Raw genomic sequence first — 25548 nt, 5'->3', positions numbered from 1 at the left:
AAATCAACACCAAAAGCGGAAGAAGATGGAAAATAATTAAAATTGGCACTGAAATCAATAAAATTGAAAGAAAAGAAACAATTCAAAAATTGGCAAAACAAAAAGTTGATTCTTTGAAAACATAAATAATATTAATAAATCCTTAGCCATGCTTATGAAGAGAAAGAAAGAGTAGTCAAATTACGAGAATTCATGATGAAAAAGGAAATATCACAATTGGACACTGCTGAAATACAGATTATAGTCAGAAACTATTTTGAAAATTTAGACTTTAATAAAATAGAAGATTTTGAAGACATTAAAAAAGTTCTAGACTATGACCTACCCAAACTGAAGCAGAGGACATAGAAATTTCAAACAGATCAATTTGAAGCAATGAAATAGAAGATATCAGCCTACTAAGAAAAGCCCTGGACCAGACAGATTCTCAGCCAAGGTCTACAAGACCTTCAAAGAAGAATTAACATCAATACTATTCAAATTATTTCATAAAATAGAGAAGGAGGAATACTTCTAAACTCATTATATGAAGCTAGTATTACCCTGATACTAAAACCAGGCAAAAATACATCAAGGAAAGAACACTTCTGACCAATATCTCTGATGAACATAGATGCAAACATTTTCAACAAAATTCTGTCTAATTGAATATAAAAACATATTAAAAAGATAGTGCAGGGGGCTGGGGTTGTGGCTCAGCAATAGAGTACTTGCCTCACATGTGTGAGGCACTGGGTTTGATCCTTAGCACCACATAAAAATAAACAAAATAAAGGTATTGTATCCATCTACAACTAATATATATATATATATATATATATATATATATATATATATATATATATATATATATTAATGTATTTATATTTATATTTACATAAAGATAGTACACCATGATCTAGTGGGGTTTATCCCAGGGATGCAAGTTTGCTTTGACATTCAGAAATCAATAAATGTAATTCATCACATCAATAGGCTTAAAGACAAGAATCATATGATTATCTCAATAGATGCAGAAAAATCATTTGACAAAATATAACACTTCTTCATGTTCAAAACACTAGAAAAACTAGAAATAGTAGGAACATACCTCAACATTGTAAAAACTATATATACACTAAACCCAAGACCAACAACATTCTAAATGAAGAAAAATGGAAAGAATTCTGTGTAAGAACTGGAACAAGACAAGGATGCCCTCTTTCACCACTTTTATTCAACATCATCCGTGAAACTCTAGATAGAAGAAAGAAATTAAAGAGATATAAATAGGAAAGAAGAGCTCAACTATTCCTACTTGCTGATGACATGAATCTACATTTAGAAGATTCAAAAACTTCCACCAGTAAACTTCTAGAACTAATAAACGAATTCATCAAAGTATCAGGATATAAAATAAACACTCATAAATCAAATCCAGTGAAAGAGAAATTAGGAAAACTACCCCATTTACAATAGCCTTAAAAAAATATATCTGGGAGTTGAGGTTGTGGCTCAGTGGTAGAGCACTTGCCTAGCATGTGTGAGGCACTGAGTTCGATTCTCAGCACCACATGTAAATAAATAAAATAAAGATCCACTGACAACTAAAAAATATTTTAAAAATGTATCTGGGAATCAATCAATATAACTAAACAGGTGAAAGACCTGTACATGAAAAGTACAGAATACTAACGAAAGAAATTGAGGAAGATCTTAGAAAATGGAAAGATCTCACTTGCTCTTGGACAGGCAGAATTAACATTGTCAAAATAGTCATACTACCAAAAGCATTATACAGATTTAATGCAATTCCTATTAAAATCACAATGGCATTCTTCATAGAGTTTGATTATCAGCATTGCATATACATAAATAAAACAAAAGTCCATTGAAAACTAAAAAAAAAAAAAAGAAATAGAAAAAGCAATCATAAAATTCATTTGGAAAAATAAGAGATCCAGAATAGCCAAAGCAATCCTTAGCAAGAAGTGTGAAGCATGAGGCATCACAATATAAAACTTTAAATTATACTATAGAGCTATAGTAACAAAAACCCCATGGTATTGGCACCAAAACAGACGTGGAGAGCAATGACACAGAATAGAAGACACAGAGACAAACCCACATAAATTCAGTTATCTCATACTAGAAATAGGCGCCATAAACATACTTTGGAGATAAGATAGCCTCTTCAACAAATGGTTCTGGGAAAACTGGAAATTCATATATAGCAGAATGAAATTTAACCCCTATCTCTCACCCTGCACAAAACTCAACTCAAAGTGGATTAAGGACTTAGGCACTAGAACAGAGACCCTGCACCTACTAGAAGAAAAAGTAGACCCAAATCTCCATCATGTTGACTTAGGAACTGGCTTCCTTAACAGGAGTCCTAAAGCACATGAAGTAAAATCAAGAATAAATAAATGGGATGGATTCAAACTAAAAGGTTTCTTCACAGCAAAGGAAACAATCAAGAATGTGAAGAGAGAGCCTACAGAATGGGAGAAAATATTTACACATGCACCTGAGATAGCACATTTATCTCCAGGATATATGAAGAACTCAAAAAACTTAGCAGCAAAAACCCAAATAACCCAATCAATAAATGGGCTAAAGAACTGAACAGACACTTCACAGAGAAGAAATATAATCAATCAACAAATATATAAAAAAATTCAACAACTCTAGCAACTTGAGAAATTTAAATTAAAACTACACTGAGATTTCATCTCTCTCCATGATAATGGGAATTATCATGAATACAAGCAACATAACATGTTAGTGAGGATATGGAAGAAAAGGTACACTTATACATTACTGGCGGGACTGAACATTGGTGCAACCACTCTGGAAAGCAGCATGGAGATGCCTCAGAAAACTTGGAATGGAAGCACCATTTGACCCAGTTATCCCACTCCTTGCTTTATACCCAAAGGACTTAAAATCAGCATACTACAGTGATTCAGACACATCAATGTTTATAGCAGCTCAATTCACAATAGCTAAACTATGGAACCAACCTACATGCCCTTCAACAGATAAATGGATAAAGAAAATGTGATATATAAACACAATGGAAAATTAGTCAGCCTTAAAGTGGAATGAAATGATTCTATTTACTGGTAAATGGATGGAGCTGGAGAACATCACATTAAGTGAAATAATCCAATCCCAAGGAACCAAAGGACAAATGTTTTCTCTAATATGCAGATGCAAATTTGCAATAAGGGAGGGAGTGGGGGCAGCTACTACAGGAAGAATAGAGATACTTTGAATTAGACTGAGGGGAGTAAAGGGAGGAGAGGGATTCTAATGAGGAAGGATAATAGAATTAAGTCAGACATTTTTATGTATATTGTGTCAAAATGCATTCTACTGTCATGTATAGCTAATTAGAACAAATAAAAAATATTTATGAGGATATTTATGCTAGGATTTTACAAGTCTTCTCATTCAATTCATATTACAATCTTCAAACTAGCAATTTTCTTTGCCTTTGAAATAAACAAATTGAAGTTCAAGGAACTCTTTATCCAAGGTTACACAGCTTGTTTGGAACCAAATTCATTCCAACTTTAAATACTTGCGTTTTTCCCTGTATCTCACTGCCTTCTTAAGTTGTGCAAGTGAAACCAAGGCCTTGTCCTGGAGCTGTGGAGTGGCAGCCAGGGCAGACTGGAGCACAGGTGGCACATGGAGCCTGCCATGCTGCCTGAACCTGAGGTGATCCAAGGTGGGCAACCTGTCCAGCCAAGGCAGCCTATCTGTCTGGTTTGGATGCCTGCTCCACACAGTGCCATAGCCAAGCTCCTGTGCGTTCACCATCCAAGGACTTCAACCTCCCACTTCCTGACCAACAGTGAGAAGCAAAGTGGGGCAGACCTGAATGAAGGTTCAGGGTCAAAGGTTAAATCATAGGGTTGGTACTTTTCTAACCTGATTTCACATAAATTTGGACCCTTAGCATTTAGTACTTTTCCAGACCCTGATTAGCATAAATGTGGACCAATAGTTGTTGAGCTGTGCTACATAAACCTTTAGACTAGCACAGTCAGGTGGTTCCTCCTCTCAGACTCCCCTCTTGCCCCTGCAAGAGTTCTGTTTGTATTCTTTACACTTTAATAAATGCTGCTCCTGGGCTGGGGATAAAGCTCAGTTGATAGAGTGCTTGCCTCACATGCACAAAGTCCTGATTCAATCCCCAGTACCACAAAAAATAAATAAATAAATAAATAAAATAAATGCTACTCCTTTCATTCTGGCTTTCCATTGTCACATGGGTTTCATTTTGATTTTTGAGACCCCAGAAAGGAGTTGGTAGTGAGCTGCTGGGGTCTGTTGCAACACTGGAGGGTATGGTTCACCTTAAGACCTGCAATGCTGAGAGCTTCAATGCACCACTCAATGGTAGTGGAGAAGAATCAGGCCTTGCTGGCTGTAAGGCCAACTCCAGGTGGTGTCCCCTGCTGTAATTAGCTGCTAACAGTAAAACTGGATGTAATTAGCGTCTACCACAAAAACCAGAGGCCTTCAGCTTACACAGGCTCCACCTGCCAATAGAAGCAGAGAATTAAGTTTCATCTCAACTCAGATTTCACTAGGAGGAAGGAAATGAATGGCAACATCTCCTTTCAAGGATACTGGAAAATAATTGTAGTATCATCTGTGAAATAAATTCAAAGGAGAAAAGAGACAATATTGATAAATGTATGAAGTCCTGCATGAAAAGTCCACATAATGGAGCACAGAGGCTGATTGTCTTAGGTCTGAACTCTTGTCACCACCGAGTGGCTAAATAGATGACTGGAAAAGGCCTGGTCCTCAAGGCGCTATCTTTGAGAGAGAAACCTCTCAGGTGGCAGTGAGGAATGTTATTGATGTTGCAGTAAAATGTCCCATAGACTTTTCATTTGGTATCTGAATTCCATTTTGATTGCAATACTGCAGCTTTGAAAGACTGAAGAATTTTTCAAGATACAATGACCTGAGTAGTTAAAATATTTTAAATCTTTTGAAAACCCATTTCAGATTTCTGTTACGTGTATTATTCCCAAACATGCCTACTTAAAGAATGTTGATTATAGAGCCTGGCTTACACTCTACCCAGGAACAAGGAACAAAGCGTGGAATGTCCCCACCTCAACAAGACCAGCCAGGTGTTGTGCCAGATGTGGAAGTGCAAGACTAAAGGACAGACACTATCTCCATGGAGTTAACTCTCCAGCTAAGCAATTATAGAGAGGAATTAGACTGATTATAGAGGTATAAGTTTGACCAAGAACAAGACATGAGAACTACTTGACTTTATAGCGACTAGTGTTATTGCTTACATGAAGAACTGGAAAGAGGTGATGGTGTTCCTTGAGAAAAGCAGTTTCTTTACAGGACAAATTCATCCTGTTTGTCTTTTAAAACAATGGAAGCAAAAGGGCAATGAACAGAAGGGACAGTGAGGATTCACTTGGCTAAACATTTTGTACTGTTTGCCTATTTCCAAGAGATAGCATAATAATACATGCTGAGCCACATGAGCTCAGTGAAATTCCTCAGATAGCCTGAAAATAATTTTATAGTTAAATACAGTCTAATTCTGCCTTTGAGTTCTATTGAATAAGAACAAAATATGGTTAAGAAGTTGCTCAAATTTCAAATAGCTTTGACAGAACTATATTTTGATATGTTGGGAGTAAATCAATCAGAAACATGGATTTTATTTTCTTTGTAATATAGATGTGCTTAAAAATCAAGTGAAACAGTGATTGCCAAAGCACATTCCATCAAGGCTTAAAGTACAGCGTTTCTTTCAACCAAAGCAATGAAGTTATTCTCATTTGTCTTCTTAATAAATTCTAGTAAAAATTTGGCATGGTGTTTATTTTAACTTTTCCCTATTTTATTATTTCATTTGAGAATACACTTTATTTTAAAATTCAAGCTTTATGGATGACCATTACACTGGTTATGTTTTTCTATTAATATATGGAACTAGAAAAAAATGTTCTGTATTCACATTTACTAATTTAAATGGAATGGATTATACCAGGTTCCCTTAGAGGTAAGTGGGTGGATGGAAGAAAAAAATTATATACACAAGATCAACTGCTATGCTTGAAAGGAAACCCAAAAATGTAGATCATGCCACATTATTCCCAAGTTTACTGTAGACATTCATTATCCGATTTTTTTCCTAAATATTGATTTGATTGATCTCTACTTCTGAGAGCCTTTGCAGAGCAGAGACTAAGTTTCATCCATTTGTATGGTATATAGAAAACCCATCTTTCTCTTTTAATTGTTAATCATTGATGAAATTACATTCTCAAAAAAAAAAAAAGAAAATTGTCAAAGCATCAGAAGTCTCACACTTATTTTTAAAAATACATGCATACCAATGTTATAGTGGTACAATCCAAAATAGCCAAGTTATGGAACAAGCCTACCGTACCCATCAATATACAAATGGATAAAGGAAATGTGGTCTATATATGCAATGGAGTCTGAAGAATATATATATATATATATACATACAATCAGTCATGAGGAAGAATGAAATTACTGGTAAATGAATGGAACAAGAGAACATCATGGTAAGTGAAATAAACCAGACCCAGAAAGTCAAGAGTTGAATGTCTCTTTCATACATGGAAGCTAGAGAGAAAAAGAGATTAAAAAGGGGAAATCTTTTGAAAATAGCAGGGAGAACATCAGAGTAGAAGCAGAGGACCAAAGGTGAGGAGGAGGGCAGGTAAAGTGGAAGAACTGGGTAATAAAGTCGATCAAATTATTCCTTGTGCATGTATGAATATATCATAAATCATTTCAATTTTATATATAACTATAATGTCCCAATTAAAAATAAATAAATATAGACCAAAAGAGTAGAGAAGGAGATGAGGAGGGAGGAGGGGAGGAAAGAGGATAACACTGGGAGCTGAAATAGAGAAAACTATATTACATGCATTTATGAATATATCAAACCCCATTTTTATGTATAACTAAGATGCATCAAAAATTTTAAAAACCCAGTGACCCAATAATTTGTTATTTCTCTATTAAAAATCTCAATTTTAAGTGCCAGCCACATCTGTCAGCTTCTTTACAGAATTACATAGCATTCCCTTTACTCTCACAAAATCAGGTTACCATGCGTAAGATTTAATATAAGGAAAGTTGTTCAGCCATGATGTATATCCCCCAGAGATGTTATTATTAGCCCAACATTCATTTTCATGATTGTATCAAACTATTGTTAACTGTGTAAAGCAGAAAATTCATCATTTATGGATCTCAGAATAACAAAGGATCTGTCACCCTCTACCATCTCACTCTGACCATCGGTGATCCTAAGATGTATAAAGTACACAGAGTAAAAACTGATTAGTCTCCAGGTATTCCAGCTAGTAGATCTTTACCTCTGTTTTCCACTTAGGTGGTTGCCTAAGAACAGAAGATTGAACTGGGTTATCACAAGAATTGCCCAACATATCAAACTTGTCAACTGGTTTTGACACCTGCGTCAACACCAGAGAGAAAGCAATGATTGCAGCTTGCTAGTCACACCCCTCTACACACCCCCTAATGTCACTAATCATAGTGCTGCCAGTTGGGACAGATAATCCAACAATTCAGAAGTTATTTTCCACTAAATTTTGTTCAAATCTTTGCCTTCTTTGTATAATCTTTTATTTTAACCTCAAACCTCACCACAGAGATGTCTTTTTAATCCCTTGAAATTTAGGCAGCAGATTAGAGATAAAGCAATAGAAGATGTATCTTCTAAATAATATACTACATGTCCTTTGCCTTTTATATTTTTATGGGCTTGTGACACATTTCATCTTGTTGACAGATGTTTTTTGACAATCCTCATCTAATCATTGTATTGCTGTCTCTCTAACTACATTACTATTAGCATCTCTGGAGACACAAGGTTAAGAACAAGTTGTGCTAAGTATTGAAATCCTGTGTTTGTCTAGGGGGAAGAATGTTTGAGGCAGGTACTACTGTCCTGCCAACTACCTCAACCTTGACCCACAGGACCCCTGACACCGTCATGACGACAGCAATGACATGGTCAAGGGTCTCCTTTTAATGTGATATATTTCTTATCTCTTGTTGCTTTTTTCTTTGTCTTTGATTTTTGATAATTTGATTATGATGTATCTAGGTGAATTCCTCTTTGGATTGGATTTAATTGGAAACTGCTGTGCTTCCTGTACCTGGATGTTGTCATCTTTCCCCAGATTTGGGAAATTTGCCCCAATATTACCTTACATATGCTTTTGGGGCCTTCTTTTCCTTCATAAAACCCTGTTATATATAGATTCTTAATCATATCTAGTGATTCCCATAGGCTTCTTCATTCTTTCTCGTTCTTTTTTTTTTTATTATTTCATTCCTCTGTCTGGATAATTTCAAATGTTGTATCTTTGTGTTCACTGATTCTTTTTCTACTTGATCAATTCCACTGTTAAGGTTTCTACTATTTTTTTTTTAAGCTTTGTTGGTGTATTCATTACCTCTAGGATTTCTATTTGGATTTAAAATTATTGTTTATATTTCTTTGTCAGACTTCTTATTTGGTTCATGAATTATTTTCCAAATTGCATTTAGTTTTCTATCTATATTTTCTTTTTAAAATATTTTTTTAGTTATACATGGACACAATATCTTTATTTTGTTTACTTATTTTTATGTGGTGCTGAGGATAGAACCCAGTGCCTCATATGTGCAAGGCAAGTGCTCTGCCACTGAGCCACACCCCAGTCCTCTGTATTTTCTTATATTCCCTGAACTTCTTCAAGAGGATTATTCTGAATTCTTTGTTGGACATTTTATAAGTCTCCTCTACTGCCAGCTCCATTACTAGAACGTTAGTTTATTTTGCTGGTTTATTATTTCCCTGATTTTTTGAAATCTTTTTATATCTGAAATTTGAGGAAATGGCCTTTCCTTCCTACATTTTCTGGTGTTCTTTGGTGATGATAGACCTTTACTATTTAATCTAGCATGGGATTCTGATTGGGCTAGCTTGTGGTGACCTTGGACAGGTAGACCTAACTAGACCAACATCTAGTTGGGCTGGGCTCTTAATTGTGTTCTGGGGTTGAATGGAACTGCTGCTATGCTACACAGTCTAGTAAGACCACCAGCTGGATTCTGGTGTAAGGCACAGAGTTTTCTTCTCTGGCTGTCCAGTGCTATAATTTGGGATCTGTAGTTGAGCAGGGTTGCATGTTGAGGTCTAAGGCTAGGTGAGGTCTCTACGATTACTCTTCAATTACTTGGGGCAGGCAAGGCCAGACATTATGCATCATGGATATACATATGTATGGACTTGCCTCCGCCCTTCAGAAATCTTTAAGCAGAACACTGAGAGTAGGTGAATCAGCATGTGGCCACTGAACTTGGGTGGGATGAGCTTCTCCTTTGGGCAATCACTGACCCACCCCTGTCTTTCAACCTATAGAAAGTTTATGAACCAAACTGGGTCTTGGCTGGGTTGAAGCTCAGAAACCAGTACCCAACAGCACCAAATATTTCTTCGCAGATAATCACCAGCCTGCACCCATCTCACAGCCTGGGGAATTTTCAAGTTAAGCATTGGGGCTATGTAAGAAGTCATCCAAATATTCAAGTCTGGAAGGCCTGTTGACTGTCCTTTTAATAAAGTGTACTTTCTACAGTCCAGTTGGGATAAAGCACTGGGATAGATTGCTGAGAGATCCAAGAAGACACCTAGAGATGAAAGTGAGACATAAGTTTTATTGAAAAACACAGGGAAGATCCATTGGTATCTGGCTGGACAGGTTCCTCACCAGAAAGTCCAAAGGTGATGAGCTGGACAGGTATACCTCCATTCACAGGTGCCTCCAGTGTTTTACCAGAAAATAATGCCTTCATCCCTCACAATGCTTTGTCCAGTGACAGCTGACTGGATGAGCATTTTCCTGTCCGTAGTACTATGTTCTGTACCAATTACCACAGGGAGAAGGGCTTTATAAGTTAGGCTACAGAAACAGTGACACCACTAGCTTAGCTTGCTTTGTCCTATTGTATGACCACCAATGGTAAGCATGCAATCAAGAAAGCAGCTTTCTACAGATACTACTAACTTGCCCTAATTCCCAGCATACATGAGAGAAAGCTAGTGTCCTTTGAGATAATCTTTATCAGAACATTCTGGCCCATACTTGCTCTCATTGTTCCCTTAACTTGGCGAGGTTCTTGGGAACAGAGAGGTATACTTCAAGGACATGATGCTTTAATGTTCTTTTCTCACAGATGAAACATAGAGTGATGTTGTAGGTTAGCCTCTTTGATGGTGCACCTCCATGGTTAGAAAACAAAACAGAACAACCACCATCAATCCATGTGCTGGTCACTGTGAGCCCTACCCCTACCCCATATTCATAACGGACCTTGGTGGTCAGTTCTTCTGATACTCCAAATGTTTCCCATTGAATGAGATAAGAAAGTGCCTCCTGCAAAGGGTCCTTGAACAGCGGGGTAACTGAACTGAATGTTCACCTCCAAATTTCTCTTCCATTTATAAAATCCATAGATCCCAGGGAATGCTCTGTATGCATCACTGTGCCAAGCTTGGGGGCAGGGACAATGAGGTCAAAATTAAACCACTCCTCTTACCTTTGCATGCTGCTGTTTTCAGTTCTGCAGTTCAAGGTGGTGTCTCAGCCTCACAAGTTCTGAGGTATTGTGGATATGTTATTTGGATTGGGGGGATGGGTGAGAACGAAGCAGGAGGATTCTTGTTCTGCCCTCTGGCCCCAATATCACATCGTAATCTCTTAACTATAGAGTTAGTGCTAACATTATTTGTATGTGCTTTTTAATACATGGAGACAGTCAACAAAATCATATTTTAGCTATAGGTTCTTTTTCCAAAGAAAAGAACAAAAATAGGGTGAGTACCTACTGATTGATAGTACAGTGGCATCTGATCACTTCTATTTTATTTTTGGAGCAAACCATATATACTTGTGTTTAAGATATTCACCCATTTTAAACCATTGATAAATTTCCAGGATATCCTTCTCTTTGACTCAATTGAGGGTTCTGTCCATCATTAAATTCGTGAAGACAGTGAATATGTAACTAGGAAAAACTTACTCAGTCTCTGAGTGTCACCTACTCTGTTTTGCAAATCAGTTAAGAGGAAAACAGGATTTTATGTGTTGTGTAGTTCAAAAAGAACTCAGACTTTGAAACCAGAGAAAATAGTAAGAGTTTTAAATTTAGTTTTTGTAGAGAAAGCCTACCAGTTCATATATTAATATGTCATTGAGATTATAGGGTTACAAACTGAAAAGCACAAAACTGAGGAAAAGGAAGGAGGAGGGGTGAGGGAGGGGAGGGAAAGGAGAAGAAGATGGATAAGAAGGAAGTGCCTGGGTAACTTTGTGTGTGATCTGATTTGATACAGTAGTTTTCAACCCTGTAACTCATCAACCCTGTAAAAGGAATATAAGAAATATGGAGGAGGAAGATGCCCAGAAATCCATCAATAACTACATATAACTAGACTCTGACAATCTACTTAGAAGCAGAGCAGGGCTTAGCTCTCTCTCCCACTTTCTCTTTAGCTCTTGAGATGTCTCCCAAAATGTCTTATACTCACACTTCTGTTAGTGCTATACGATCAAAATATGCTTGTTTCCCCTTTTATTTTATTTTTTTAAATATTTATTTATTTTTTTAGTTATCGGCAGACACAACATCTTTGTTGGTATGTGGTGCTGAGGATCGAACCCGGGCCGCACGCATGCCAGACGAGCGCACTACCACTCGAGCCACATCCCCAGCCCTTGTTTCCCCCTTTTAATATTCCCAGTATTTTAAAGGAACTATGAAATGTAAGTATCACAATTAGTTTGATTTTTAAAATTTGCACAAACCCAAAGTTCTAGCAGAGGGTAGGCAGATGATAGCTATGGAAGCACTTACATCTAAAATGTAATATTTAAGAGAAACATTAAGCAAAAGATAAATTTAGGCTCCAAAATAGGAGATACAGTACATAGGTACATAGGTACATTGTATTATTACAAAATAAAAGCAGTATCACAAATATCAACATATTTTGATTATTGGTATCGTTGTTCTATATTGTAAATGTTTCTCAAGGAATGTCTTTACACAGATAATATCTCTGGAAGGTAATTCTGTACTGGCTTGCTGCTTGGCTAGTAGAAAAACACAAGCAAACACAAGGCACAGAAAATCATTAAGCAGACTTTGAGATAGAGACAACTGGTCTTGGGTGGTCCTGGTTCATGGTGATAGATCTATTTTACCTTTGAACTATTAAAAAAGAGGTCCAAGTGGGTCCATACAATTTTACACTGTTTGACTTGAACAAAAGTAAAGAAATTTTCATAAGAAATAATATAATAAAGCTAAGGCAGTATAAGTATGCCATGCATGCATTTCTAATCCCTGCCATCTTAATCTTGCTTCTTCCACTGTTAAATAGAAGTAACAAGAGTAGAAGTCTTTGTTTAGCACTTGATAATAGATCTACAGGATTCAGAGTTTCACCTTTAAGCATTATGTTGACTGTATATTTTGATTTTGAAATGCCACTTGTTGGTTTGAAGAACTTCCCTTCTTTTCTTGTTTGCTGAAAGTTTCTGTCCCAAAAGGATGTTGAATTTTGTTTTCCTTCATCTTTTGAGATTACCATATGACCTTTTTTCTTTGTCCATATAATGAATTGTATTGATTGATTTTCAAACTTAAAACTACCTTTCATTCCTGGGGGTGGGAAAAATCACACTTGGCCACGATGAGATCTTTTTTCCTTTATATATTCTGGATTTAATTAGCTAATGTTTTGTTAAAGATTTTGGATTTTTGTCCAGGAGAGGTTTTAGTGAAGGGGTTATTTGTTCATTTGGTTTTTAATGCAAACGTGAATCTGGTAAATTTTAATTGAACAGTGTTTCTTATTTTCAATTTCTGGAAAATTTGTACAGAATTAGTATTATTGACATCTTAGATGTTTGATAGAATTTGCAAGTGATGCCATCTGGATCTGGGTCTAGAGTTTGCTTTAGGTCAAAATTTGCAACTACAAGTCAATCAACTTAATTGCTACCAGGTGATTCTATTTCTTTCCACTAGAATGAACTTTGGTGGTTTGCATTATTAATAATTGCCTAACTTAGGAAAAATTAACAAATAGAGATGATATGCATTTAAACATCTTAATGTTTTGATAAGAGTATGTACACACACATATATATGGTATGAAATACCACAAACTAATGAATGTATGCATCCCTTCACATAGCTACCGTTATTTTAAAAAGTGAACAGAAGAAAGGAAGATGGAATAGAGGGAACAGAAATGAAGATGGAGGGAAGAGCAAATTTCAGTTACATAGGAAAAAGAGAAGGGGAGGGAAAGGGGAAGTACTGGGGACTGAAATGGAGCAAATTACATTCCATGCATGTATAATCATGTCAAAAATGAGCCTCACTATTATGTATAACTATAATGCACTAACAAAAATATTAAAATTTTTCAATTATAAAACTCAATATTGTTAACTGCAATTTGCTGTGCCAGTGTATCTCCATAATTATCTTGTATAATTGACACTTTATACTTTTAACTAACATTAACCCTTTCCCTGATACCAACCACCCCCATCCTCTGGCAGCCTCCATTTTACTCTCTGTTTCTCTGAGATTTACTATTTTAGATTTCATAAGTAAATGAGATCATGCAGTATTTTTCTTTGTATGACTTATTTCACTTAGAATAATGTCGTCCAGGTTCATCTATGCTATTGTACATGTTAGAATCCCCTTCTTTTTAAAGGATGAGTAATATTCCAGTGCATATTTGCATTTGCATGTCTGTGTGCATGCCATGTATCACATTTTGTATTTTTTGTATCTGTTGATGGACATAGAGATTCTTTTCATGTTTTAATTATTGTGACTAATGCAATGAACAAAGGAATAGATATATTTGTAAGATAGTGATTATATATATATATATATATCTCCACAAATATATATGTATATATATATACACACATATATACAAAATCATATTATATTCCAATAAAAATCATATTCCAATAAAAATGTGGAATTTTTTTAAATGTAAAAATAACACTATACATCAAATAAATAAATAAATAAAGGCCATTTGAACAGATGTGAGGTGATATCTCATGGTGGTTTTAGTTTTCATTTCCCTGATGATTAGAGATGTTGAGCAACAAAAAGCCTATTGACTTTTTGTGTATCTTCTTTTGAGAAATAACTATTCAGGTACTTTGCCCATTTTAAAATTGGGTTAGTTGAGTTTGCTTCATTTGCTGTTGTTGCTGTTGTGTTGCATGAGTTCTTTAGATATTAGCTTCTTAATCAGATATACCATTCGCAAATATTTTCTCTCATTCTCTACTGCAATGTGTGTCTTCCCCATATTTATATTTTGAAATTCTAACTCCCAATGTCATATTTGTAGGAGATGCCACACATGGGAGTTAATTTAAGGTCATGATCATAGAAACTACATGAATGGGATTAGGACTCTCATAAAACTATGAGACCCCAGAGAGCTCTTTAACTCTCTTTCTATTACATGAGGATACAATGAGAAAGAGAGAAGTCAACAACCTGAAAGGGGACTCTCCTCATAACCAACCCATGCTGGCATACTTATCACTGTTAAAATATCTACAGCTGTAAAAAGTAAATTTGTGTGGGTTAGAAGTCACCCAGTCGAATGGAACCACCATTTGACCCAGCTATTCCTCTTCTCATACTATACCCAGAGGACTTAAAAACAGCATACTATAGGGACACAACCACATCAATGTTTATAGCAGCACAATTCACAATAGCTAAACTGTGGAGCCAACCTAGATGTCCTTCAGTGGATGAATGGATAAAAAAAAAAATCGTGGCATATATACACAATGGTATTTTACTTTTATTAAAGAGAATATAATCATGGCATTTGTAGGTAAATGGATGGCATTGGAAAAGATAATGCTAAGTAAAGTTAGCTAATCCTTCAAAAAAACAAATGCTGAATGTTTTCTCTGATATAAGGGGAATGACTCATAGTGGGGTAGGGAGGGAGAGCATGGGAGGATTAGATTCATTCTAGATAGGGAAGAGGGGTGGGAGGGAAAGGGAGGGGCAGGGGATTAGCAAGGATGGTGGAATGTGATGGTCATCATTATACAAAGTACATGTATGAAGACTTGAATTGGGTGTCAACATACCTTATATACAAACAGATATATGAAAAATTGTGATATATATGTGTATTAAGAATTGTAATGCAAAAAAAACCCAAATAGGACATTTATAATGGCATAAATTGGTGTGAACATACTTTATATACTGAGATATGAAAAATTGTGCTCTATATGTGTAATAAGAATTGTAATACATTCAACTGTTGTAGTGTATTTAAAAAATAATTAAAAATTTTGTTGTTTATGGAAAAAAAAAAAGTCACCCAGTCTATGGTACTTCATAATATCAGCCTGAAGTGGCTAAGAAACCTAGGTTTCATTTTTATTCTGTTGATGGTTTTCTTTACTGTAGAGATTTTTAGTCTGATGCCATCTCACTTGTAAATTTCCTTATTTTGTACTCATACTTTTAGTCTCATACCAATAAAGCATTGCAAAGATCAGTGTCAAGAAGATTTCTCTGTGCTCTTCTAGTAGTTCTATAGTTTCAGTCTTTATATTTAAATTTCTAAACAACTTTCAGTTGATGTTTGTATGATATAAGGAACCAATTGTATTATTTAGCCTGTGGCCATTCAGGTTTCTCAACACCATTTGGAGATTTGTCTTTACTCATCATTGTTCTTAGTATCTCTAAGGTGCATGGATCTATTTCTAGACTTTCTGTTCTGTTTCATACGTCTATCTGTTTTTATGCTACCATTGCTGTTTTGGTTACTGTAGTTTTGTAACACATTCTGAAATTAGGAAGTGTGATTCCTCCAGCTCTCTACTTCTTGCTCAATAATACTTTGGCTTTTGTGGTTCCATACAAATTTTAGAATTATTTCTTCAATTTTTCTTTAAGGAATGACAGTTTTTTATTAGGATCACATTAAATCTGTAAATCACTTTGGGTAGTATGGACATTTTAACAATATTAAGCCTTATTATCCATTAACATGAGATATCTTTCCATTTGTCTTCTTTAATTTCCTTCTTCAATGTTTTATATTGAATATACAAGTCTTTCACCTCTTTGGATAAGTTTATTCCTAAGAATTTTATTTTTCATTGCTATTGTTATAAGAGTTGTGTTCTTAATTTCATTTTGAGATAATTCCTCATTAGTATATAAAAACATATGGATGATGTATGTTGATTTTATATACCACAAATTTACTGAATTATTTTGTTAGTGCTAGATTTTATTCTATAGTTCTGTACATATACAATTATATCATCTGCAAAGAGAGAGAAACTTACTTTTTCCATTACAATTTGGATGATTTTATTCCTATTTCTTTCCCAGTTGCACAGATTCGAACTTTCAGTGCTATGTTGAGTACAAGTGAGGACGACTGTCCTTGCCTTTTTTCTTCTCTTGCAAAGAAAACTTATTTTTTCTCTTTATTTAGCATATTAACTGTGGGATTTTCATACATGGTTTTTATTGTGTCTAGATACATTCCTTTTATATATAGTGTGTTAAGAGTTTTTATCATAGATTGGGGAATTTTGTCAAAATCCTTTTATGCATTTATTGAAATGTTCTTCTGATTATTTATCCTTTGTATAATGTTAGTTAAATCTGTGTATGTTGAACTTTCCTCCCATCAGAGGGATAAATCACACTTGATCAAAGTGTATGATCTTTTTTAACAGGCTATTGAGTTTGGATTGCTAATATTTTATCAAGGAAGGACTTGTATCCAAGTTTATCAGAGATACTGATCTGTCTGATCTGTAACATTCTCTTCTGGTGGTGGCTTTGGTATAAGGGTGATACTGGCCTCGTAAAATGAATTTAGAAGTGTCTTCTTTTTGATTTTTTTTTGAAAGTTTGCAAAGCATTAGCATTAATTCTTTAGGAGTTTGGTGGAATTTACCAGTAAAGCCATCTGAGTCTGGGCTTTTCTTTGTTGTGAGAGTTTTTGATTACTCATTCCATCTCTTTATTTATTATTGGTATGTCAGACTTTCCAATTATTTATTATTCAATCTTGGTAGGTAATATGTCCCTTACAGTCTGTCCTTTTACTTGAGATTATCTAATTTGTTGGTGTATAGTTGTTCATAAGAGACCCTTAAGATCCTTTTTATTTGTGAAGCAACTGTTGTAATGTCATCTTCATTTCAAAATTTATTGAAGTCTTCTCAATTTTTTTTGTTAGTTTAGCTAAAAAGTTTGTAGATATTTTTGTATATTTTTTTAAAAATCAACTCTTAGCTTTATTGATTCTTTTCTATTCTCTATTTTTCTGTCCTAATAATTGTGATGTCCTTTATTCTGCTAACTTGGGCTTAGTGTTTTCCTATTTTCCAAGTTCCTTGATGGTTATTGCTATACACTGCCTTTATAGGATGATTTTGATGAATTCTATAAGTATTGGATTGTTCCATTTTCATTTTTGTTCAACTCAAGACATTTAAAAATTGTTTCCTTTTATCAAATCTGAACATTGGTTGTGCTAGAGTGTATTGTGTAATTTCTACACGTTTGTGGATTTTTCCAGTTTTCCATTCTAGTTTTATTCTGTTTTAGTCAGAAGAGATATTTAACATAATTACAATCTTTTAAAATTGTTATGACTTGTTCTGGAATGTAACATGTGAGTAGTCCAGCAAAATGTTCTCTGCATTCTTGAACAGAATGTGTATGCACTGTGGTTGTGTGGGGTGTTCTGTTCATGTCTGTTAGGTTTATTTATTCTACAGTGTTGTTCATATGTGCTATTTACTTATGAATTTTATGTTTAACATTACAGCCAATATTGAAAACAGGGTATTGCAGTCTCTCACCATTATTATATTCCTGTCTATTTTTCTTCAGATCTGTAGATATTTGTTTCAGATATTTAGATGCACTAATGTTGTACACAGAGATATTTATAATTGTCATATATCTTTCTGATGCACTGACCTTTTATCATTATATAATGACCTCCTTTGTTCCTTGTGACAGTTTTTGACTTAGTATCCATGTTCTCTGATGTAATTCGGTGTCCCTATGAAAGGGGAAATTTTGGACACAGGGAAAATCGTAAATGAGATTAGAATTATGTGGCTGCAGACCAGAAGATGGGAGAGAAGGCTGAACTAAATCATTCCTTAACAACTTTAGAAGCACCGGGGACCTGAGGATACCATGATGTTGGACTTCTGGCTTCTAAAACTGTCATACAGTAGATTTCTTTTTTGTTATTGTTGTTAAGCTACAACAATAGAGAATAGAAGGCAAGAGAATCCAGCTACAGATATGCAATGTCTACCTGAGTCATTCATTGGCCTTAGGAAGAAATATGCAGATGAATACTGATGTCTGGGTGTCTCTGAGAATGTTTTAAATGGGTTCATTTTTTTTTTTTTTTTCTGGAACTTAAAGTCCTTCAAGTATGGTTTAATGTTGAAATAAACTGAGACCAGGGTCATAGTATGAGCAAACTGTATTGAGTATATGAAGAACATGGGAGTAAGGAAAAGAGTCTTATTCATATTGAATGGTTATTAGAATACAATCAATGAGGGTAAGGAATCAGGGCTTTTTATATTGAGTAGTAAGTAGCAACCAGCTTTAATAGAGATAAAGGAGCCAGAGTGAAGAGGAATCTGGGGTTGTTGCCATGTTCTTCTGAATTCTGAGAGACTCTTGTTGCTAGGAAGCTCAATCTAGAACTCAATCAAATGAGAGACAATTGAAGGAGAGAGGATTCATATTTCTCGAGAACACTCATTCATGAGTGTTCTTGAGAAAGACTCTGTTGGTGGGTGTCAGAAATGAGACATGAAGAGGGCTATACCTAGAAATGATCATGGGAATCATCACTTCATCTGTTGGTAAGTCATTCAAGAGTTTAGCTCTAAAGAAGAGAAACTCGAATAATGAGGACATGAATAAACACACACACACACACACACACACACACACACAATAAAACAATTAGTTCTTGGAAGTTATTCAGATCTTGAAGAGGATTATGCACTTTGAAAATTCCTTTTCTACTTTATTTGGTGGAGACACTGTGAACCATTTTTAATGTATTGTTACTCAAGTTTGAAAACACTATCTATTAGAGGTTTAGATGGTAAATAAAATGCAGAGATTGATGGATTTGATGAGCTTTGATATACGAGAGTCAAGTTTGAGGCCTCTGTACTATTATGATATTATTCCACTTTATGAATGAAAATGTTATATTCCCTCAGTGTCTTTGATTCTGTAGTCACTGTATAAAACAATGTCATAAGTGAAAAGAGTCTGGCTTGAGTTTTCTTTTCAGTTTGTTTTCCTATCACCTGCTTGAAAGGTGAGGTCTTAAGAATCCATTCTGACAGATTTATTTTAGTTCAGTCTCAAAAAATGCACACAAGAAATCAATGATTATTTTCCATCACAACAAAAACCTACACACCTTCATAATACATATAAAGACAGACATGGATAGCAAAGAAGCCAATCAGAATTTTAGATAATAGTAGAATAGTAGATAATGGTGGAATTCTCATGATTTGGAGAAGTTATCCTTAGAGGTGTCCTTTACTGACATTTCTTACTCCTGTGGGCTTTTGGCATTCCATGAAGTAAGCCTCTTCTTTATTTTACTTGATTATTTCCTCAAACAATCAAGGTGCTCTTCTCACTTTAAAGATCTGGATAGTGTGGAGCCTCAAATAGGTCCCTTGTCTCTTATCTGCAGTGACAAAGAAAAGAAAATTACCTGATCCTGTTTAAAATAGGCATTAAATGTAGAATTCCTGGTTTTGCAACTTAAATTACCATGATGAAATTTGATAAAAATTACAAATTGCAAAACAAAGACAATATTGATTTTCAGATGAGAGTCCTATGTATCAATGAGGAAATTGAGGGGGAAAAAAACCCAGAAAGTTAGGAAAACATGTAAACAACAAGGCACAGATTATTTTTTGGTCAGAGTGGGGGGTGGGGTGAGTACTGGGAATTGAACTCAGGGATACTCAACCACTGAGCCACAGCCAAGCCCTAATTTTGTCTTTATTGAAGACAGGTTATCATTGAGCTGTTTAGCACCTCCTTACCACCTCACCCTTACTGAGGCTGGCTTTGAACTCCCATCTTCCTGTCTCAACCTCCCAAACTGCTGGGATTACAGGCATGCACCACTGCGCCCAAAGGCACAGATTACTAAAAGCATGGAAGTATTTAAAATCAGTATCTGTGATTTCATCTTTAGGCTGAGCTATCAGGCTATTTGTATGTCTCCCTCACTTACACATCCTCCTAAATAGACTGTACTGTGATTTATTTCCCCAGAATAATTGACATTGTGTTACCACAGTGGTGAAAGCATTAATTTAGACTGGGTGGAGCACTTTGACCAACAGTGTTTGAACCAATGGAGTCTAGAGCTGGGGTATGGGGATGACAGGTCTATGATGGAAACTTGAAAAGAGGGAAAACATGGAAGGAAACTTATGTGCAAGGAAACTATATGAAACTGATAAATAACATTCATTTAAGAATAAAGTTATGGCTAACTAATATGTGAGAGTTAAGATGGCCAAGCATCATGACAATGATATAGGACACAGCTTTCAGTCAATGGCTCAAAACTGTTGAGCACAAGTTGTAACTGTAACAAAAAAACACCTGGGAGCTTGTGGTTGCCCACATGCTTCCTAAATGCATAGAGAGCATGGAAAAGGTTATTGGTGGAGAAGAAAGTAGGAGTAGGCACCCAATATGTTCTGGCTTGTGCAGGATTTATTGGGAGGTTGAGGAAGGAATAAGGAAGAATAGTAGATAATGGTGGAAGGAGATGGCTGCTAGTTTTCCGGTTTGGAAGTGGCTTTGGCAACCAAAGCAAGGTAAGACTGAATATCTGATCTGTCTGACAAAGGAACTTCTGAGAAAGGAAGACATCTCTTCTGGTGGGCTTCCCAATGTTGACTTACAAAAATATATTAAATTAACTAGGAAAAAAGTGTTCTCCATAAAGAAGTGTTAATAGAGGAGAGACTGCTGTTTCATGAGTGAACGATTCCATAAGTGACCGGAAAATGATTCTGGGGAGAGAGAAAACTTAAAGAACTTAGAATCAAGATCAAAGAAAAATTAAGGAGAAATGTGTCCTGGGTCCAGGAGGCGAGAGGTCCGGAGTCCAGACACTTTTGTGTGTGAATTTCCTACTGTGGGAAGGGTGTTTCATCAGGGTGTTTTAGATCCCTCGTTGCAGATTCCACATTTCTCTGCTGACATTGTTGCTCTTTCTCCCCCAAACAGTGTGGTGGTTCTCAATCTCATCACTTTTATGATATTATTGCTATGATATTAAATGTCATGAAAACTATTTGTACTCTCACAAGGTCAAGAAAAACAGGTATTTTTATATGGAATCTATTGAATGCAATCTTACAGATTCTTAAACTATATGTTTGTTGCAAACACTGTGGAAATGTATGTTCCATATCATTAACCTGTATCATCTTTTGATGTTTCCCAGGTGTGCCATGCAGTATCTGCATATTCTGCAGATACTGATAACAAAGCAACAAATCAGTATTATTGGCCAGGCAGTGTGCTATTATCAGATTTCTCATTTGCGCAAATTAGCACCTCCTTAGCACCTCACCCAATAGAACCTCCTGAGTATATTTGTATTATCAAAATTATTGTTTAATCTGTATTTTTGTATGTGTTGTCATTTCTGAGACAAATCCATTGGAAAGTTGAACTTGGAGCTGATTTCCTCAGCATCCTGAAATGCCAGGGATTTTGATGTCTTTGCTCTGGTACAGCATCACCTGCACTGAAGCTTACTCCATCCTCCCAGGGTTTATTGATTTTTTTTTTAAATTTCTGAAGACACTTTATTTTGCTTTTAGTATCTTCTCTTTTCCAACTGTTACTCTTCCAGCTAGTTTGCTTTTTTTATTTTTATAGGGTCCCAGACTTTGAAAAATATTATTTTATATGAGTGTAATCACATATAAATACCTTTGAGTGAAATGTATCAACCCAAGGTACTCCCCCTTCCAATTCCACCATTGCTTGTTTTAATGCCGGAAAGTATCTATTATAAGCAGATTTTATTACTTTTGAAGGATAATTGATGCTTTGACATTGAAATCTGACAGGATTGGAGGAATTTTGAACAAATCATTAGTTGCATGGAAGTCCATATTAAGAATCATGAAGAAAAGTAATGTATGTGAGAATTGTTTTACATATTTCTCATGAGTAATGTAACTAAATAATCCTTAGAAATAGGAAGGAAAAACTATTGTTACTTATTCCAATCCAATTCATATAAATACAGATTCCCTCATCAAAACAACTTCTATATTCACCTTTACATTCAGACTCTTGTTTTAAATATTTATTGTGAAAATGTTCTCACATACTCATGTACTTAGAAAATGGTATCATGAACCCACGTCTCCTATATCCGTGATTGGCAATTTTCAACCAGTTCCAGTTGTCATTCTTTTCAACTCCCATAATCTGATTCTGCATCACCAAAATTAAGGAGAAAATCCAATGCAAAATATCTAGTCATGCCCTAAACTAAACACTAATGCATTTGAGCCCATACCCTGCTGTTCTCCTCCACCTTGGCCTGTTGATAATTTAGCCACCCCATCTCTGCCCTTATTTTTATTTATTTTTTCTTTTAGTTCTGTGGCTCTGACGGATTGACTCTGAAGGAGACATCCCATTAAAGGTCAGTGCTGCTTGCAACCAAGTCAAAGGGAGGAACAGGACAACAGCACCTCCTGCCCTGCCCCTTTGCCTCCAGTCACAAACCATCATGGCTGTGGGTGAGGCCCTGGTGCATATGAGGATCACTGTCCTACAGCTCGGCCTGGGCATCTTGCTCTTCCTTTCTGGATGGGCCCAGATTGGGCACTCTCAACACCATAACCCCCCAGAAGTAGTGATACCTTTGAGGATAACTGGCACCCATAGGGTCATGAGACCCCCTGAATGGATCTCCTACAGTCTGCACTTTGGAGGCCAGAAACACATTGTCCACATGAAGGCCAAGAAACTTCTGGTGTCCAAACCCTTCTCTGTGTTCACCTACACAGACCAGGGTGCTCTGCTCGAGGACCACCCTTTTGTCCAAAGTGACTGCTACTATGATGGCTATGTGGAAGGGGACCCAGAATCCCTAGTTTCTCTTAGCACCTGTTTGGGGGGCTTTCAAGGAATGCTAGAGATCCATGATAATGTTTATGAAATCAAACCCAAAAGACTTTCTACCACATTTGAACATCTTGTTTATAAGATGCACAGAGAGAAGACACATTTCCCACCCATGAGATGTGGACTAACAGAAGAAGAACTAGCACGACAACTGAAGCTTCAAAGGAGTAATAATTCCATTCTGAGGCAAAGTGGCTATGAAGGGTGGTGGACCCACAAATGGTTTCTAGAAACAGTTCTGGTTGTAGACTATAAGCGATTCCTTTATAAGAAAAGTAATGTCTCACTTGTATTAGAGGATGTATTTGTCATTGTCAATCATATACATTCCCTTTTAAGTCCATTGGATGTTGATTTGTTTATACTTGGAATTGAGGTCTGGAATGAAAAGAATCTTCTCAATGTCACTAATGACATGGTTCAAGTCCTGAATCTGTTTTGTGACTGGAAGGTAGCCAGTCTAAATTCTCGCATAAAAAATGATATTGCACATTTTCTGGCACACCAAAATTTTGATAGCTATATTGGCTTAGCCTATGTTGGAACTGTTTGTATACCTCCTTATAATTGTGGAATAGAGAGTTTTCTGGGAGATAGATTGTATGATATTTCACTTGTCATAACACATGAAATGGGTCATAATCTGGGTATGTTGCATGATACACCAGAATGTAAATGCGAGCATCGTGTTTGTATCATGCATGCATCAGAAATGGAAGGCTATAGATTCAGCAATTGCAGTTATTCTCAAATGTGGAGTACCTTTCCAGTTCTGAATTGTATGCACAATGTACCAAACCAAGCAGACATCATCAGGTGGACAGTCTGTGGGAATGGTGTGGTTGAAAGAGGAGAGGAATGTGACTGTGGATCCCCAACTTTGTGTTCAAACCATCCATGTTGTTCGGAAAACTGCACTCTGAAATTTGGGGCTGAATGTGCCTCTGGGCTTTGTTGTGAAGACTGCCTTCTCTTGCCACCAGGTAAAGTGTGTAGAGAAAATGTCAGTGAGTGTGATCTTCCAGAGTGGTGCAATGGTACCTCACCCGAGTGTCCAGAAGATGTGTATGTGCAGAATGGGGTCCGTTGCATGGTCAGTGGCTACTGCCATGAGAGGAGATGCAATGCACGTGACGAACAGTGCAGACAGATCTTTGGCAAAGAATCCAGGAGTGCACAGGAGAGTTGCTACACAGAAATGAACAGCCGAGGTGACCGCTTTGGTAACTGTGGTCTCGTTGGTGAAAACTATGTGAGGTGTAATAAATCAGATTTCCTCTGTGGAAGAGTTCAGTGTGAGAATGTGAAAGAAATTCCCTTTTTGAGAAGTCACACTACTGTGCATTGGATTGACTTCAATGGTGTGACCTGCTGGGGTACCGACTATCATTTTGGGATGACCATACCAGATATTGGTGATGTGAAAGATGGCACAGAGTGTGGTGCTGAACACGTGTGCATCCGCCAGAAGTGTGTCTCTATGTCGCTGTGGACAAGTGATTGTTCACCAGAAACCTGTGATAGGAAAGGGATCTGCAACAACAAACATCACTGCCATTGTGACCCTAACTGGGAGCCCCCTTACTGTATAAAAATAGGCCATGGAGGGAGTGTTGACAGTGGCCCACCTCCTGGGAAAACAGTGCAAGAGTGGATGATGAAGAAGAAAGGACCTTTTTTTTTATTTCCATTTTTGGTTTTGTTTATGAGTTTGTTACTTTTGCTTGTAAAGATGCACAAAGCACCACCTAGGAAAAAAGAGAAACGTGTCCAACCTTCACTTGAGAAGAAAGAGTTGGGTGATCAAACTTCACCTGAGGTGGAACAACTGAGGGATCACACTTCACTTGAGATGGAACAGTTGAGGGATCACACTTCACCTGAGGAGGAACAGCTAAGGGATCACACTTCACTTGAGGTGGAACAGCTGAGTGATTAAACTTTACCTAAGATGCAGTAGCTGGGTGCTCATACTTCACTTTCACCTGAGAGAGAAGAACTCAATGTTTGAACTTTAACATGAGAAAGAAGATCAAATTTCTTGCAATTTCAGAAAATAATCCCAATCCTCAATGAAATTTACCATCCATTAACTTTTAGTATCCTGGCAATAGAAATGTTATTGCAAATGTTAGAAACCACTGGCAG

The 25548-nt window shown here is 36.2% G+C and overlaps 1 protein-coding gene across 1 annotated transcript; it reads left to right on the top strand.

The window, feature by feature from the left end:
* Nucleotides 1-23002: 23002 nt before the first annotated feature.
* Nucleotides 23003-25339, top strand: LOC143398207 (disintegrin and metalloproteinase domain-containing protein 25-like). Its single transcript, XM_076855268.1, has one exon. The coding sequence runs from the start codon at nucleotides 23003-23005 to the stop codon at nucleotides 25337-25339; it is 2337 nt and encodes a 778-aa protein (XP_076711383.1).
* Nucleotides 25340-25548: the final 209 nt, after the last annotated feature.

This window comes from Callospermophilus lateralis, chromosome 4 (assembly GCF_048772815.1).
Source record: "Callospermophilus lateralis isolate mCalLat2 chromosome 4, mCalLat2.hap1, whole genome shotgun sequence".
NCBI classification, from domain to species: Eukaryota; Metazoa; Chordata; class Mammalia; order Rodentia; family Sciuridae; genus Callospermophilus; species Callospermophilus lateralis.
This window is presented reverse-complemented; position numbering and strand designations above follow the sequence as displayed.

What these genes read in the sequence shown, in the direction of transcription:
- LOC143398207 (XM_076855268.1), top strand. Translation starts at nt 23,003, where the DNA reads ATGGCTGTGGGTGAGGCCCTGGTGCATATGAGGATCACTGTCCTACAG.